At 43.6% G+C, this 14,604-nt stretch overlaps 1 protein-coding gene across 1 annotated transcript in view; it reads left to right on the top strand.

Moving 5' to 3' along the window:
* Positions 1-13,096, top strand: part of BACH2 (BTB domain and CNC homolog 2) — a 178,520-nt gene extending 165,424 nt beyond the window's left edge. The window contains exons 8-9 of the mRNA XM_017824070.1: positions 2,253-3,797; positions 12,776-13,096. Of these exons, the coding sequence (XP_017679559.1) occupies positions 2,253-3,797; positions 12,776-13,096 (1,866 nt within the window). The remainder of the gene's footprint in view (positions 1-2,252; positions 3,798-12,775) is intronic.
* The last annotated feature ends 1,508 nt before the right edge of the window (positions 13,097-14,604 follow it).

The following is a 14,604-nucleotide window of genomic DNA, read 5'->3' as shown; positions in this document are numbered from 1 at the left end:
TAATAGCCAGCTGTAAATCTTGGTAATTCTGTACCAGAGGCGTATTGTAAAACAGGAATGTGCAAGTGTGTAAGTACATGCATGAAAATGCACTGCTTCTTAAAATAGCAGATACAGCAGTAATATTATGTATGGAAAAGCTATTGGGAGCAATTTTAGAGGTGTTTTAAAATATTTTTGTCTCCATCAAAGTCTGCACCACTTGTGGTATCTTCATAATCCAGCATCACAAGTACAGGTCTATGAGTAACAAAGGCTTGTTTCTGGAAGTCAAGATTTTCTATAAAGATCTATGAACTCTACCACTGGTCCTGAGGCAGTGTAGGGAATTTATAGGCTTTTTGTTGAGATGAATCAAATTATTCACTCAGATACATGCTAGTCACGAATCAGACTATCTCAAATTCATGGCCTGATGGCTCGCCAACCTCCTGAGCGCCTTCTTGATTGGTGGCATTAATTCACTTGGAAGAACAGGGAAAAGCAACTCACCTTCAGAGTATCCTATATCCCATACCATATTCCATACCATCCTGAGTATATCCTTCTGAGGAGCTGGGAAATGTGAGTTTAAATCCCCACAGCCTGGGAAAGGGACTGCATCTACTTTCTAGGTCCCTCTTCTGATCTTTAGGCCATTTTGCAAAAGGGAACATCAGTGCTTCCTCTTCTTGTTTGTTTGAAAAGAGGAAACTGATCTGGGAACACGTACTAGTGACATCTATATCCAAAAAGAGGTTGCAGGCCATGCATCCCAACCTCACATAGGCATGCAGGTGCTGGCTACACTGCATCCCATCTAGATGCCTTTCCGTGGTATGCAAAGCATAGGGAACTCTGATTTGTGAAACCTACTTGCAAGCTAGACAAGAAGTTGTCTTGGTGAATTGAGACTGAAGTGACTTGCCAGGGTCATGTAGCAGGTGGTTGGTGCAATGGGAAATTGAGTTGTGGTCTTCCAAATCTCAACTTTGTGGCCAAACCACTGAATCGACTTGTGGAGAAGCCTTTATCCTTGTTGGCGAGCCCCATTTTTGAAGCAGCCTCTTGCTGCTTTATGAAGAATAGAGTTTTTCCACTACCTTTGTTTCATGCCCATCGACAGAAAAAATTTAACAGAAGTTAGCACCAGTGCGTTTTTGGTCAAAAATAGACAATATCTATAGTTTACCATGTGGCTTAGCAAGTTATTTGATTGCTATATATAAAGATACCTCTGTAAAAAATGGGAGGAGGTGGCAGAAAGTGTGTGTTTTTTAATATATGGTGTATTAATGTAAAATATAGATAGTATGATGAGAAAAAAAACATGAATAATGGTGCATAACTCAGACCTGGAACAGTTGATGGAGATCACTCCCCTGCAAACAGTTTTTACTCTTTCTACAAAGAAAATGGCGGAAAATTAAGTAATGAGGTGGGACTCGGGGTAATTTACATCATTTGAACTATAAATAGGAATTTCTTTCCTGTTAGCTGTACCTCAGACTCACTAAAATCGGGAACAGTATGAGGAGAATAATCTCCATCGGGTGGAGGAAAGAGCTGTGCAGTCAATACTTACCTATTATGTATTCAGCAATGGCTTGCAAAAATTTGAGAAGAAAAAAGAAACCAGTTTACCCTTGAAAGAGGCAGAAAGATGATTTCTGTTGGATTTTGCTGTAATATTAAATGTTTCCTTCACAAAACACTTTCTGGATTTAAGTGATATCTTAAGCTTGAAACCACTGTTCACTGGACCTTCCATCAGGGCAGAAGAATCAAAATTTCATTGGGCTTTCATGGTAGTGCACTGTAGCACAGTTAAGATCCATCCAAGAATTAGCAGTGTCCACACCAGACTAGTTTTTGCAGTCTTTTATCAGGGCAGAGGCTTAGTTCATAGGTCTTCAAGATATTTGGGAAAAATAGTGCTGATTTGTGAAATCTACTTGCAAGCTAGACAAGACGTTGTCTTGGTGAATTGAGACTGAAGTGACTTCCCAGGGTCATGTAGCAGGTGGTTGGTGCAATGGGAAAGGGACTGCATCTACTTTCTAGGTCCTGTATAATGATGTACAGCATAAAGGGAGCAGTGCTACTTACTGAATGTAGCATCATTGCTGGTGTGATAGAAGAATAACTGGTGCTGAGCTGTATTTATTTCTGAATGCAAGATCTGTTAGGTTATCTTAACTACATGATGAATGAGTTGGGATGATTACAAGAGCTGATGGTAACGCTGGCAATTTCCCTCTCTTTTTTTGCAGGTCACTGTCAGGGGATTTGGTCCATTGTTACAGTTTGCCTATACTGCTAAGCTGTTACTCAGCAGAGAAAACATCCAGGAGGTCATCCACTGCGCGGAATTCCTGCGCATGCACAACCTGGAGGACTCCTGCTTCAGCTTCCTTCAGACACAACTGCTGAACAATGAAGATGGCCTGTTCCTGTGCAAAAAAGATACCACCTGTCAGCGCATGCACGATGAGGAGAACTCGGATGGAGATGAGGAGGAGACGATGGAATCGGAGACATCAAAAATATCTTGCCCAAGAGAGAGGATGCACCAAGAGCCCTTCAGTTTTGAAACCACTGTCGCTGGAGCAGACAAAGGGGAAGGGATGCTGCCTGACTCTGACATGCTGAGAGATAGCAAGGACAATTTAGATAAAGATGCAGTAACACGGTACCCCAGATACAAGAAATACCAGCTTGCTTGTACCAAGAATGTCTACAACACATCACACATCAGTACCTCAGGTTTTGCAAGCACATTCAGCGAAGAGAGCTCTGGAAATGGCCTCAAATCAGGACTTGCTATGGGCCAGATAAAAAGTGAGCCTCAGAATGAAGAGAACGATGAAGAAAGCATCACACTTTGCCTGTCTGGAGATGAACCTGACATCAGGGATAAAGAAGGGGATGTTGAAATGGACAGGAAACAGCCAAGCCCCACTTGTGTCGACAGGCCAAAAAGTGGGTCTTCTCCTTCTTGCTTGCGATCTTTCTTCAACAGAACAAAAAGCATGGATTTGGTTGGCTTCCCCAGCACTTCCCAACAGCACTTTGGCAGGAGTCCAGCATGCCCTTTTGAAAAAGGGACAACTCAGGGTGACCACAAAACTGATTACGTCCCTTTCACAGGGAACTATGGACAGTCCCATGCCATGCAGAAGGATGCTTCCAACTTCACAGTGGGATCGCCGCTCAGGGGGCCCGGCTTTGAAACTCTCTGTAAGCAAGAAGGGGAACTGGACAGGAGGAGTGTTATATTCTCTTCAAATGCTTGTGACCAAGTAAACACTTCAGTGCATTCATATTCTGGTGTGAGCAGCTTGGACAAAGACCTCACTGAGACTGTGCCAAAGGGTCTGTGGGCTGGCAGTAGCCAGTCTCTCCCCAGCTCTCAGACCTATTCGCACAGCGGACTGACAGCTGATCACTTGCCAGGAAGGATGCGGCCGAACACCAGCTGTCCAGTGCCAATTAAAGTTTGCCCTCGCTCTCCTCCTTTGGAAACCAGAACCAGGACCTCCAGTTCATGCTCTTCCTACTCGTATGCAGAGGACGGCAGTGGTGGCTCTCCCTGCAGTCTGCGTCTTTGCGAGCTCTCCTCTTCCCCTTGCTCCCAAGGCCCCCGATTCCTGGCACCCGAGCACCAGGAGCCAGGAGTGGTGGGGGATGGATTGTACAACCCGGTCCGAGCCCAGATTAAATGTGAGCCATCCTATGGAACAAACTCCAGCGATGAGTCTGGGTCATTCTCAGAAGCAGACAGTGAATCATGTCCTGTGCAAGACAGAGGGCATGAGGTAGGGATTTAAGATAAGTACATATTACCACAGTTGTTGTGACACAATTAATCGCTCCTTGATTCTCTCAAATGACTTTGCATTTCCCCAGCACTTACTTTGTTTATAGCAGCAAAGAGTAATTTCTGGTTATTCCCTCATCAGCTGAGTGCACGTGATTGACTTCACATAAATAGCTCTGCTTGACCTCTGTGGTGTTTGGCTCTTCTGAAAATTTGGGTTTGGGACAATAGTAAACTGCCGAATGATGTGCACTGATGTGCTTAGGAGTCTGCTGGCAGCGTCCTGTCTTCCTCCCTCCCTTACCCACTTGTGTGACACAAAGCATTGTTCTTTATCCTTAATTTACTGAGGTGGTTCCAGCTCCACCTGTTATTGCTGCTGGTGTCTGAGAAACCTCAGGTTGTGCCTTCGCTGACACTGAGAGTTGAGCAGCCCGCTTGAAGAGCCAGTGCTGCATATTGCTAACAGCCGGAGTAGAGGAGGGAGATAGAGTGGGAGGAGAAAGAGGTGTGAAATTAAACAGTTGCATAGCTGGCCACTCTGGGCTGTGGAAATGGTATTCGAATCATCTTCCCTCTGTCCGTGTGCGCGCGCGCGCATGTGTCACACACACAGGTAGCGTGTTTTTGCCTCCATTATGTGACAACTTAGATCATGTTCCCTGCCTGTGACATTTCGTTTGGTGGTGAGTTCTGGCAGCCTTTGCATAAATGGTTTCAAAGAGAAGTTATTCTTTAATTTCCAGGACTGTTAAGGAAATGACAGGGGAATGATTTGGGGTTGAAGAGTGTCAATTCCCATGTAGTTCTCCCATGAGAGAGAAAAGAGGGGCCACTCTAAAACTAGAGATGGGCCAGCTGGAGATGTTGCAGTGATAACTGACTAAGCGTGATGGAATAAGCTGTCTTTGTGAAGTCACTAGTTTGAGAGCAGGCTTAAATCATGGAGATGTGTTGCAGACCCCAGAAACTGAAAAAGATTGGATGTTTTCATAGAGCTTCATTAGGAAACTGCATGACCTATAGTGCAGGTGGGTGAAATCACATATCAAATTCCTCTAGTAATGCTGAAACACTATATAGCTTGTGCTACAGCAAGTGCAAGTTTGGGGGGTTCATATGCTGTCAGCACCCAGTTCAGAACCAGGTGGGCTTAGTTATGGAGTAGGAATGAAAAGAGTGAACTTTATTCTATTCCTCAGTCCTTATTCCACTACATCCCAGGCTCTGGAAGATATCTTTCAGACAGATGTGGGTGGTTCCTTTAGTTGGCTGCTTAGTTCCGAGAAAGGGTTGAAGAGCCTGGGGAGCCTCTGGTGTCCTAATCCCTGGTCACACTGTACCAATGATTCTGAGAGGACAGTTCTTTGTCCCCATGTCCTCAGCTCGGGACAGTGCAGAAGAGAAAGAAGTCTCCTTGGGAGGCTGCCTGAGATATTGTGAGTAGAACCTCATTCAGGAAGCCGTACAGCAGCTCTGCCTGGCCATACCAGGATTACTCAGTGAAGTCCTGCCTTTACAAGGAGCAGAAAGTAGCAGGGAGTGGGACTGAGACTGAGGGGAGCATCAGGTCTCCACCCATGTGTGGTGATTGCTCAGCAGAGGGTAATGCTCAGCATGAGGCAGCACAGAGGGCGGGAGTTTACCCTTTTTGGGATTGATGATTAATTAGCTGTCATAATTAGGTAATTCTGTGGAGATATGCTGCAGCAGAAGTGAACCTGGAAGAGTGAAATGAGAAGGTTATAGGGGACTGGTGGTGGTTTCCAAAAAAAAAAAAAGGTATGCCAGTATATTCAGGAGACCATGAATGAGAAGAGCAATATTCATGAGAGGAGAAAATAGGAGGCCATCCTGGTGTGCCACTGGCAGACAGACATACCTGGTTCTGGGGCACTGCTAGGAAAGGTTTGTTCCACTCCTGGTTTTGCAGCTGGTTTCCTCCTGGGAAGACTTTCTGCACTGTGCTGAACAAGTTTTCTCCCTGGGACTGCTGATATAGCTTTTTTATTATTATTATTATTTCCTGGAGCATTTTGATTAGGGCTGCTGGGCATTAAAAATGTGGTGAGAAAATTAATGCTCTGTGAGGTTGCACTGCACTATCCCAAATAAGCCAAGGGTAAGCAGATCACGCCAGTGCTTTGGTACAGATTTTGTCTGAAAAGTGATTTTTAAAGGTCATTACCAATGCAAGAAAGGGCATTGCAGCCTCACTGAACAATACTGTATTTATACAGTGACTTCAGGTGTGTATCCTGCAAGATCTGCTGCTGTGGGAACCTCGGTGAAGGATATCTTAAACAAGGCAGTAGAAAATATCTAATAGCAGCAGAAAGTTCTTGTATAAGTTGCTCTACCTACTTTTAGCAGTTTGGCTGCAATTAAAACAGCAGGAGAGACTAACAACCATCTGCAATGGACAGCTTTCTGTCCTTCATCTCCCTGCAAGCTGCATGGGAATCTTTCTCTTTCCCAAAATTGTGGGTTTGCCCTTGCTGTCCTGATGACTTCACAGACAGGCCCCTTTCCCCCTGCCATATCAGAACACATAGTGTTACTGGGCTTCTATTCAGAAAGCACATGACACAGAGGTGCTTGCCCTTTTGGAGGGTGGCCATGCAAGCTCTTCTGCTGAGAGTGGGCTTTCATTTGGGTGGAACGGCCTGATAGGAATAAGCCTAGTGGACTCTGACCCTGAGTTATCTCAGGGCTGCTCAGTTTCCCTGGAATTTGGACCTTGTTGGTCTTAATTTGGGTCCCAGAGTGCCATCAATGCCAGAATTAATGTCACAAAACGTCATTTGTTGATGTATTGATTGTATGAGAAGTAAGTGAAAGGTTTCTTCTCTCTGCTTTTTTTGGGCATTCTGCTTTCACACAGAGACAGATACCATTCAGGAGCACATGACCAAAGTTGCTTGCTGTCAAAAGTGCTCAGCATGAGAGCCATTTTGGGTGACAGTGACCCCACTATGTCACCAGCCTCCCTCTTATTGGGGGTGCAGAGGGCAGTCACAAGTGTCAGAGGAGGTGGTAGTCCTTATAACACCACTGGTAAATCTTCTTCAAGATGTCTTTGCCTATTATTTCCCTTCCTGGAGCCTCCGAGACTCCTCTGTGATCTCCCTTTGTTAAGGCTTTGTGATAGAAGCAGCAAGTGCAGTGTAGGGTGTCCCCCCTGTTACAGAGTTGCAGGAACAGGGCTGTTACTTGAGCTATTGGGACTTTACAGAAATATTTTATAGTTTGTGTTTCTCTTTTCACTCAGCTCTCTCAGGCCTCCACAGGTTGTTAAAAATCAGGTATTGGCATATAATACTAGAGAGATGATTTAAAGCTCAGTGCTTTGCATGTGGGTTCTGACAATCCTGCTTAAAATAGCAACAACAAAACAATAAGCCCTGAAATAATGAATTGTTGAGAAGGAAGTAGTCTGTCAATCTGTTAACCTACTTAGGAACAGAAACTTCAGCACTACCTACTTTTCTTGATATTCCATTTCTTCAACAAGTATCTATGTTTTTTTCTGCTAGAAAATTTGCAAAAAATATTGTACTACTAAACCAGTTAAAAAGAAATCTCAGCTCAGTCTAATTTGATGAGTGAGTTTTCTTAGGAAAAGAATAAACAAGAGCGGGAGGAGGTAAGAGGTGGAGTTTTCCAAGAACTGTTACTATCTAGAGAATTGCATTCAATGCTTCTTTCATTTGTATTTCAAAAGAATTTCCCGCCTGGGTTAGTGGCTCACTTTTCAAAGAACATTTTCATAAACACAAAGCTAATGAAATTAGACCATTGAGAATATTGTAGGTAAATAACCTTCAGTGAGAGTTGAAACCCCTCCATGTTAAGCAACAGGCAGCCACCCTTTCTCTGTTTCTCTGCTGATGCTTAGCAAAGTGCTGGAAGTCAAAGCCCCAGAAAAGAGGAGTAAACCAAAGTTGCTCTACCAGAAATCTACTGGAACTGTGCTGAGTTACCTAAGCTAAGTCTGCTTCAGTGCTTAGTATTTCTACTTAGAGAAGGGTATTATATAGAAAGAAGAGTAACCAAGAAAAATACATGTGTTGACTTGCTTTGGTATATGGTATTTGGTGATCAGTCACCCCAGCTTTTCTGATTCTACTAGGTTTGCAAATTTGAAAATGACAAAATTACTTTGCATATTCTTTTCTGGTAGGTGTTCTCCTGACCAGGATCCTCAGTGGTATCACTGGGCATTGTGTTGGTCAACTTCTGGTTAAATGGGTTCTTGTCAGACATCGGTCTTGTAAAATAAACTTCATGGCAGTTTTGTTTTCTTTCCTCTCTTCAGTAGGAATGGTATCCATACTGGTAGCAGAGAATTACTGGATTACAACAACACTGAGAGTTTGAAATTTCAGTAGGATCCTCTTTTAAACACTACATTATTTCATTGCACCTACAGCCCGCAACCAATTCTGTTATGCCCTGATCTGAAGACCTTGTGTGGACTTTTGAAGGACTCTCTCATTTTTTAATTTCTTTTGTAAAAGCAGATCTTTCAGAGAAATACTGCACTTTATCCCCCCTCATTTCACCACCTGATCTGCCCTTCTTAAACCTATGGTTTCTGTCAGTGTTTCTGTGCTATCCCAAGTCTCAGAAAAGCCTGTTAAAGGGCAGGAGTATTGTACTGTTGTGTCCTTTGAAGGGCTGGAACTTGGGGACACGGCAAGCAGTGAATGGGAAGTCACCAGCCCAGCATTTTAAACACCAACAGCGTGTGATCTGCATAAAAGTCCAAGTCATGGGCTAAAGGATGAGAATCCCATGCACATCTGATTGTTGAGTTAAAGGCCTCAGCTACAGGACTAGCCCGTTACTCACTTCTCTGAGGCAGGTGGCAAACCAAAAGATTACCTAGGCTGTCTCCACTGAGTGCATAGCAGTGCCCTCTCAGGCAGCATTTAGTGACTCGAACACCTCTGGTGGCCCTCTGGAGGTGAGGCTGGAGTTGACCCCAGGCAACTACAGGGCCATCAGTTGTCTTGCATGAGATAGAACATGCTATCTGCAGTGGGACCTGCTGATCTGAAATAGCATGTAGGCAGTTGAGCCCCTAACACAGGTGGACACACTTCAGCTCCTGTCCTCCGAGCTGTCTTTTCTGAGTGTTTGTGGAAGACAGACATGCATGCCAAGGAAGATACTTGGAAAAACAACATTGATATGTTGGGCTTTTCTGTGTGAAGTAAATTACCCCTTTCTGCATCAAAAAAAGCATTGATAGGATTCACCCCCTGTGATAGCTTACTTAAGTGGGTCCTGAGAGCCTTCCAAGGACCAGGCAATTTTAAGTGTCAGAGGATTTCAGTAACTGGCTTTCAATTTAAGAGCACTAAGGCAAGAGTTTTATTTCTTACAACTCTGGAGCAACTGACAAGGATTTTGAACTGCTTATAAAGGTCAGGCTGGTACTGTGAGTTCCCCCTTCCCATACCCCATACATAATGGTTACTTTTTCTTATGTCTAATATAGAAGTCCTTTTAGTTACTATGATGTTAAAGTCAGACTTGGGGAGTTCATTGTCTTTACTGGCACTTGACAGCTCAGGGGAGATGATGTCAAAATTTAAAGAGAGTGAAAAAGCTAATTTTATGCATGGGATAAAGAAATTCCCAATATTTTATTGTGAGTGGATACAAGTCCTCGGTCCTTTCCTTTATTACAGAGAAAAAGAGAGGGGGAGAGCAGCAGCAGCAACAGTAACTAGTACAGTAGATGAGCAGCACAGCAGTAACTGGCATATGATCCAAGCTGGCACTAACTAGTGAAGCTTGAAGGAATTAATTGGTTATATATGGGCCTTGCATGTGCTGAGTCAGTGGCTGTCCCTGTCTGTCTACATCACTGCTCTCACTTAGCCACTCAAAGCAATGACATTTACAGTGGCATCCTAATGCTACTACAAGGGGGGAAAATGCCACAAAATCATAAACAGGTTTTCTTTTTCACCAGGGTGGATTGGTTGTCCTCTCAGGAGTGCATCAGCCAGAGCTGGGGGCAATAGAGTCTGCAGTAGTCATAGAAGGTGCCAGTTTATTTGTCGTGTGGTGGAAAATGAGCTGCTACTACTGCTGCTGCTGGTGTAAAAATGCAGGGCAAGAGTAATTGTGTTCATAGGGAAGATTTTACAGCTCTGAGAGGCTAACTCTGGCTAGAGTAACTCCTGGAAGGAGCAGTGATCCCACTTGCATTTCTAATTTGAAATAACCTGAACCAAAAAGTACACATTCATTTCCTATATAAAAATCATAGTTATTAGAAAGAAAATTTTATGAGAAAACATACTCGCTGGGTTTTTCTTTCACATCTTAGAAAAGATTGTTCTTTTTCAGACACCTCGGGTAAAGTTTCTCTCACCTACCTCAGATACTGTGAGATACAGAATCTTTTCTGAGTCTCATCTCCACTCCTTCTGCAGCCAGGAGGGAGAAGCATGCAATGCCATCTGAAGGCCTCCATGACAACAACAGAGACACGGACACTAAGTAGTTCCAACCCATCACTTCATGCAGCTCTGCATGGGTCAGATGAATCCCACCCATTGCACAGTCATAGGCTCTTGCAAAATAACTCACCACTCTGTTATGATAAACACCATCTGACAGTCTTACCCTGTGCAGATGTAAAACACCAGTAGCCTCTCGCTGCAGCAACGCCCTGGTGCAGTTATTTGGCATCTGTGGCAAGGGCTTGGTGGTTTTGGTTTTTTTTCAGTTGACAGCTCTCTCGAAGAGGGAGACAGGCAATAAAAATGCTGTGAATGGTGAAGGAAATGAGTCTGACTCACTTCCACTCTCCCTTTCACGTTTTTAATCCTGCACAGTGCTGCCTATGACAGGAGTGGGATTATGCTGGGATTACTGATAGCAGTCTCTGGTCTGCTGTGTGGATGGTTTTCTTTTCAATCCTTTTTTTTTTTTTAATGAATCTGTTTCTATTTATTTTCCCATTTCCCTTCAGCAACTTCTGCCTGACAGATTTAAGTTTTTTCCCTTTCGTTTCCATTTCAGCTACAAGCACATATCCTCCTTGCAAGTAAATATGTTTTGGAAGGGAGAGGGAGGAAGAAATAAAGTTAACATCACTTTCCGCTTTGGTCTTAAGAAAATAAGGAAAAACTGGGAACATGAAAGGACTGATTTTGCAGTGAAACTGTGGTGTCTTTCAGAGGAAAGCACTGGCTGTTTTTATTTTCAGACCCTGGTTGAAACTTAAGAGAAAAGCAGGTGACACTGAGTTTATGTTGAGGCTTGGGAGGGGAATCAAACATGTTTCTTATTATTAGTTAGCAGTCTATAAACAAGGTGGTCTGCATCACTGCGCCTAAGGTCAGCGTTTGTGTGTACAAGCAGGAATCTGGGGTGATTAGGGCAATATCTGGTGCTTCTTGCTCGTTTAAATTGTCCTGTCAAGTAGTGTGTTACAAAGGAGTGCCTGGACACATGCAGCAGAAGGACATGAATGAATGTTCAGGGCGTGAAACCATCTGAAAGAATGTGCTAGGTGTTTGCACTGACTTTCACGTACCACAGGCTTGGAGATGCACAGAGCAGTGATAAAATAGTACAAGAAAATGCCCAAGAATGGTCATAAACAAGGCGAGGAGCTCATTATCAGCAGGTCCAGGTCCTTGCTGAGGGTCTGTGACTGTCAGTGCCAGAGGCCACCGCTGTGTGTTGGAGTACGTGTGTCCTCAGCAAACTGTTCTGCTTGAACAACTCAGCTCTCTGATGAAGATAACTTACTTCTAATCCTTGTTGTTACTTTCTGTATCTCCGAATAATTAAAGTACACAACGTGAAGACAATAGTGGGTTTAAATATCAAAGGAATCTTATCCTTGGCTGGAGCAACTTACCTTCTTTGGTGGCCTGCATGGAGAATACGGAATAGGGACAGAAATCTAAATATTTACTGCCATCTTTTGGGCAGTGTGGGTATGACTCAAAAAAGGAAAGGAGATCAATCGAGTTATTCAGTTGCCACCTCCTTCAGTTTTGTCAATTTTGGCCAACAAATACAACAGTCTGCCAAGGAGCATCAGGTTTTTGGTAGTTATCAGTCTGGGGCTCCAAGTCAAGCAAGATTTTTGAGGAGAGGTGCTTACTTTGATTTTAGCAAGCTGATAGGTTTGGGGAAGAAAGGTTTTAAGCACATCGACCGTTCTTCAGCTTTTGAGACAGTGTGTGTTCATTGCTTCAAAGTGTTAGGAGCTTTGTGTTTTGCAGCCTTTGCTGTGCTTTACTGCATAATTGGTAGAACTCCTGAAGTCAGAAACTGACTTTTTCAAGAAATACAAGTTCAGTGCTCTTTAATCTACAAAAATATTAGTGTCAATGTATGTTGTTTTATTTCAAAATGTGTATATTTTAGCAGGATATGCTTCATTACACTCCTTTGACCCTTTCTTCTTATATAGTGTACTGCTCAGTTGAAATACTGATTAGGTGACCTTTCCTAATTGCAATACAGTATTTTTCATCCACTTGAGGTGTCAGGTTGCATTTTTAACCTCACACCTAATCAAACTTTCAGTCCTGCAGGCCGTGCAGAGACAGGTTTCCTGCTGTGGTAATAACCCCTTCCTTGAAACTAGTTTGAATTTAATTGCAGTGAGGTACTTCACTCTGTCCAAAAGGCCATGTCTCCTAGTGGACAGAACCTTCTTTTAATGCATTGAGATCAGTTATTACAGCTTTGTAGAAAGATGAAATTTTTATCTGGGATTCATCTATATTGCTGATTTAAGTACAATTATCATCTGATTCTTACCATCTGGATCTCCACATTGTGCCACAAGGGAGTGTTAAAAACTTGCCCAATGTAAAACTTGGTGTGTTGTTTATTGAAGGGAGTGGCAGCATAATCATCCTTCCACTCACTCTTGTTCAGCTTGCACTGAGCAAACAGAATATGACTCTGTCTTGTGTTTGTTTGTTTTAGGTGAAACTTCCTTTTCCTGTTGATCAAATCACAGATCTTCCAAGGAATGATTTCCAGATGATGATAAAGATGCACAAGCTAACCTCAGAGCAGCTCGAGTTCATCCATGATGTCCGCCGGCGCAGCAAGAACCGAATTGCAGCTCAGCGCTGCCGCAAAAGGAAACTGGACTGTATTCAGAACCTAGAATGTGAAATCCGCAAGTTGGTGAGTTACGTGCTCTCGCCGCAGCCCTGCTCACCCTCGCGCAGCAGCTTGCAGGGCACCAACAGCAATTCCTTCCCGGAGTTTAGTGGGTTCAGTCAGTTTGTACACACATGAGCAGAACCACTAGTATGAAAATTTAATACGCAAAAATGTATTGGTATGTGCATATATAATATATACGGAAAGCACAAAATTCCAGTGAAATGAGGCCTAAATATGTTTGTTTTTCTCAAGAGCAGTTTGTTGAGCGAGTTGGAAGAGGAGGGAAGCCTGTATCACGGCTTCCTTCTAGCAGTTTAACTTAACCCCAGTACTTACAGTTTCATCTACAAAGGCATTTCCTCATCTGAGCCCCATTTTCTTGCCTAGCTACCATAACAATCTGTTGGTCAGGGATTCATGGAGTGCCCAAAAGAGGTAGATATGAAGAGGTCTTCAGAGGTTGTCTGGTCCAAACAGGGCTGTGGCAAGGCCAGCTTCAACTCTATGTATTTTCTTACTCTTTGGCATGCTAGAAGGCAAGTCAGCATTTTCAGGACATTTCAGTTTGCTGTGCCTTTTCTTCAGCTCTTTCATTCACTGAGCAAATGACAGAAATGGCAAGGGAAGTGAAAAGCCAGGAATGTGAATATCCAGACAAGTGGAATCCCTTGGTGTAGGTCAGTGAACTGGCAAGGGTATGTTCCTTCTTGTCCCTGCTGTCTTGTTTCCTCTAATGCTCCTAGTGTTCCATGGAGTGAACTCCTCATTTTTCAAGGAATCTGGAGTAGTCCACTGCAGACAGAAGAGCAAAGTGTGCCCTACTCACTGGCCAGAGCATGTCAGGGGATGTCTCCTGTGTGCCAAGATGTCAGTGGACAGCGCTGCCACATTTTAATCTAAGATTAGAGTAAGGTGACTGGAGCAAGGCTGAGTGACTGCTCAGAAAATTCCTCTCTCTTTCAGTCATGGTATGGACACTTCAGGTGTGATTTGGGTGGCTAAACACAGATGTTTACAATATAGACACCTGCACTGGAGCTTGTTGTCCTGGTTTTCATTATAGTCAGTGTAGAGAAACTTGACCAGTCTTATTTGTCTCCTCCTGCAGCAGAGGAGGTGACTTATTGTGCAGAAGTGCCTGTTCGTTTTCATCACTAAACAAGATCACTCAGAGAGCCATGTCATGTACAGACCTCTTAACTATAGGCACTTTATGTGAAAAAACTCCCTTCCTTTGTGACAGTTCCCCTGTGGTCTGAGGGACTTGCTCCTGTTCCCCTGCCATAGAATCATAGAATCACCCAGGTTGGAAAAGACCTCTGAGATCATCAAGTCCAACCCTTGATCCACTACTGCCATAGTTACTAGACGGTGGCACTAAGTGCCACATCCAGTCTCATCTTAAAAACCTCCAGGGACGGAGAATCCACCCAGCTGTAACAGGGAGGTGACACTTACCTCACAAGCTGGATGGAAGACTTAAAGCATCAAGGCTTGCAAAGCCTTCAGATGCTGTGCTGCTGAAGCCCTGGGGGAAGAAAAAGAAACAAAAATCAAAACATTGTTGAGAGTAGTACTCCACTGATGCAAAACAAACAAAACATCAAAGATAAACAAAATAGTGAGCAACTGCTTCCTGA

This window comes from Lepidothrix coronata, unplaced genomic scaffold (assembly GCF_001604755.1).
Source record: "Lepidothrix coronata isolate B3197 unplaced genomic scaffold, Lepidothrix_coronata-1.0 Scaffold4, whole genome shotgun sequence".
In the NCBI taxonomy this organism is placed as follows: domain Eukaryota; kingdom Metazoa; phylum Chordata; class Aves; order Passeriformes; family Pipridae; genus Lepidothrix; species Lepidothrix coronata.
Note: the sequence above shows the minus strand (reverse complement) of the source record. Positions and strands in the feature narration are given on the sequence as shown.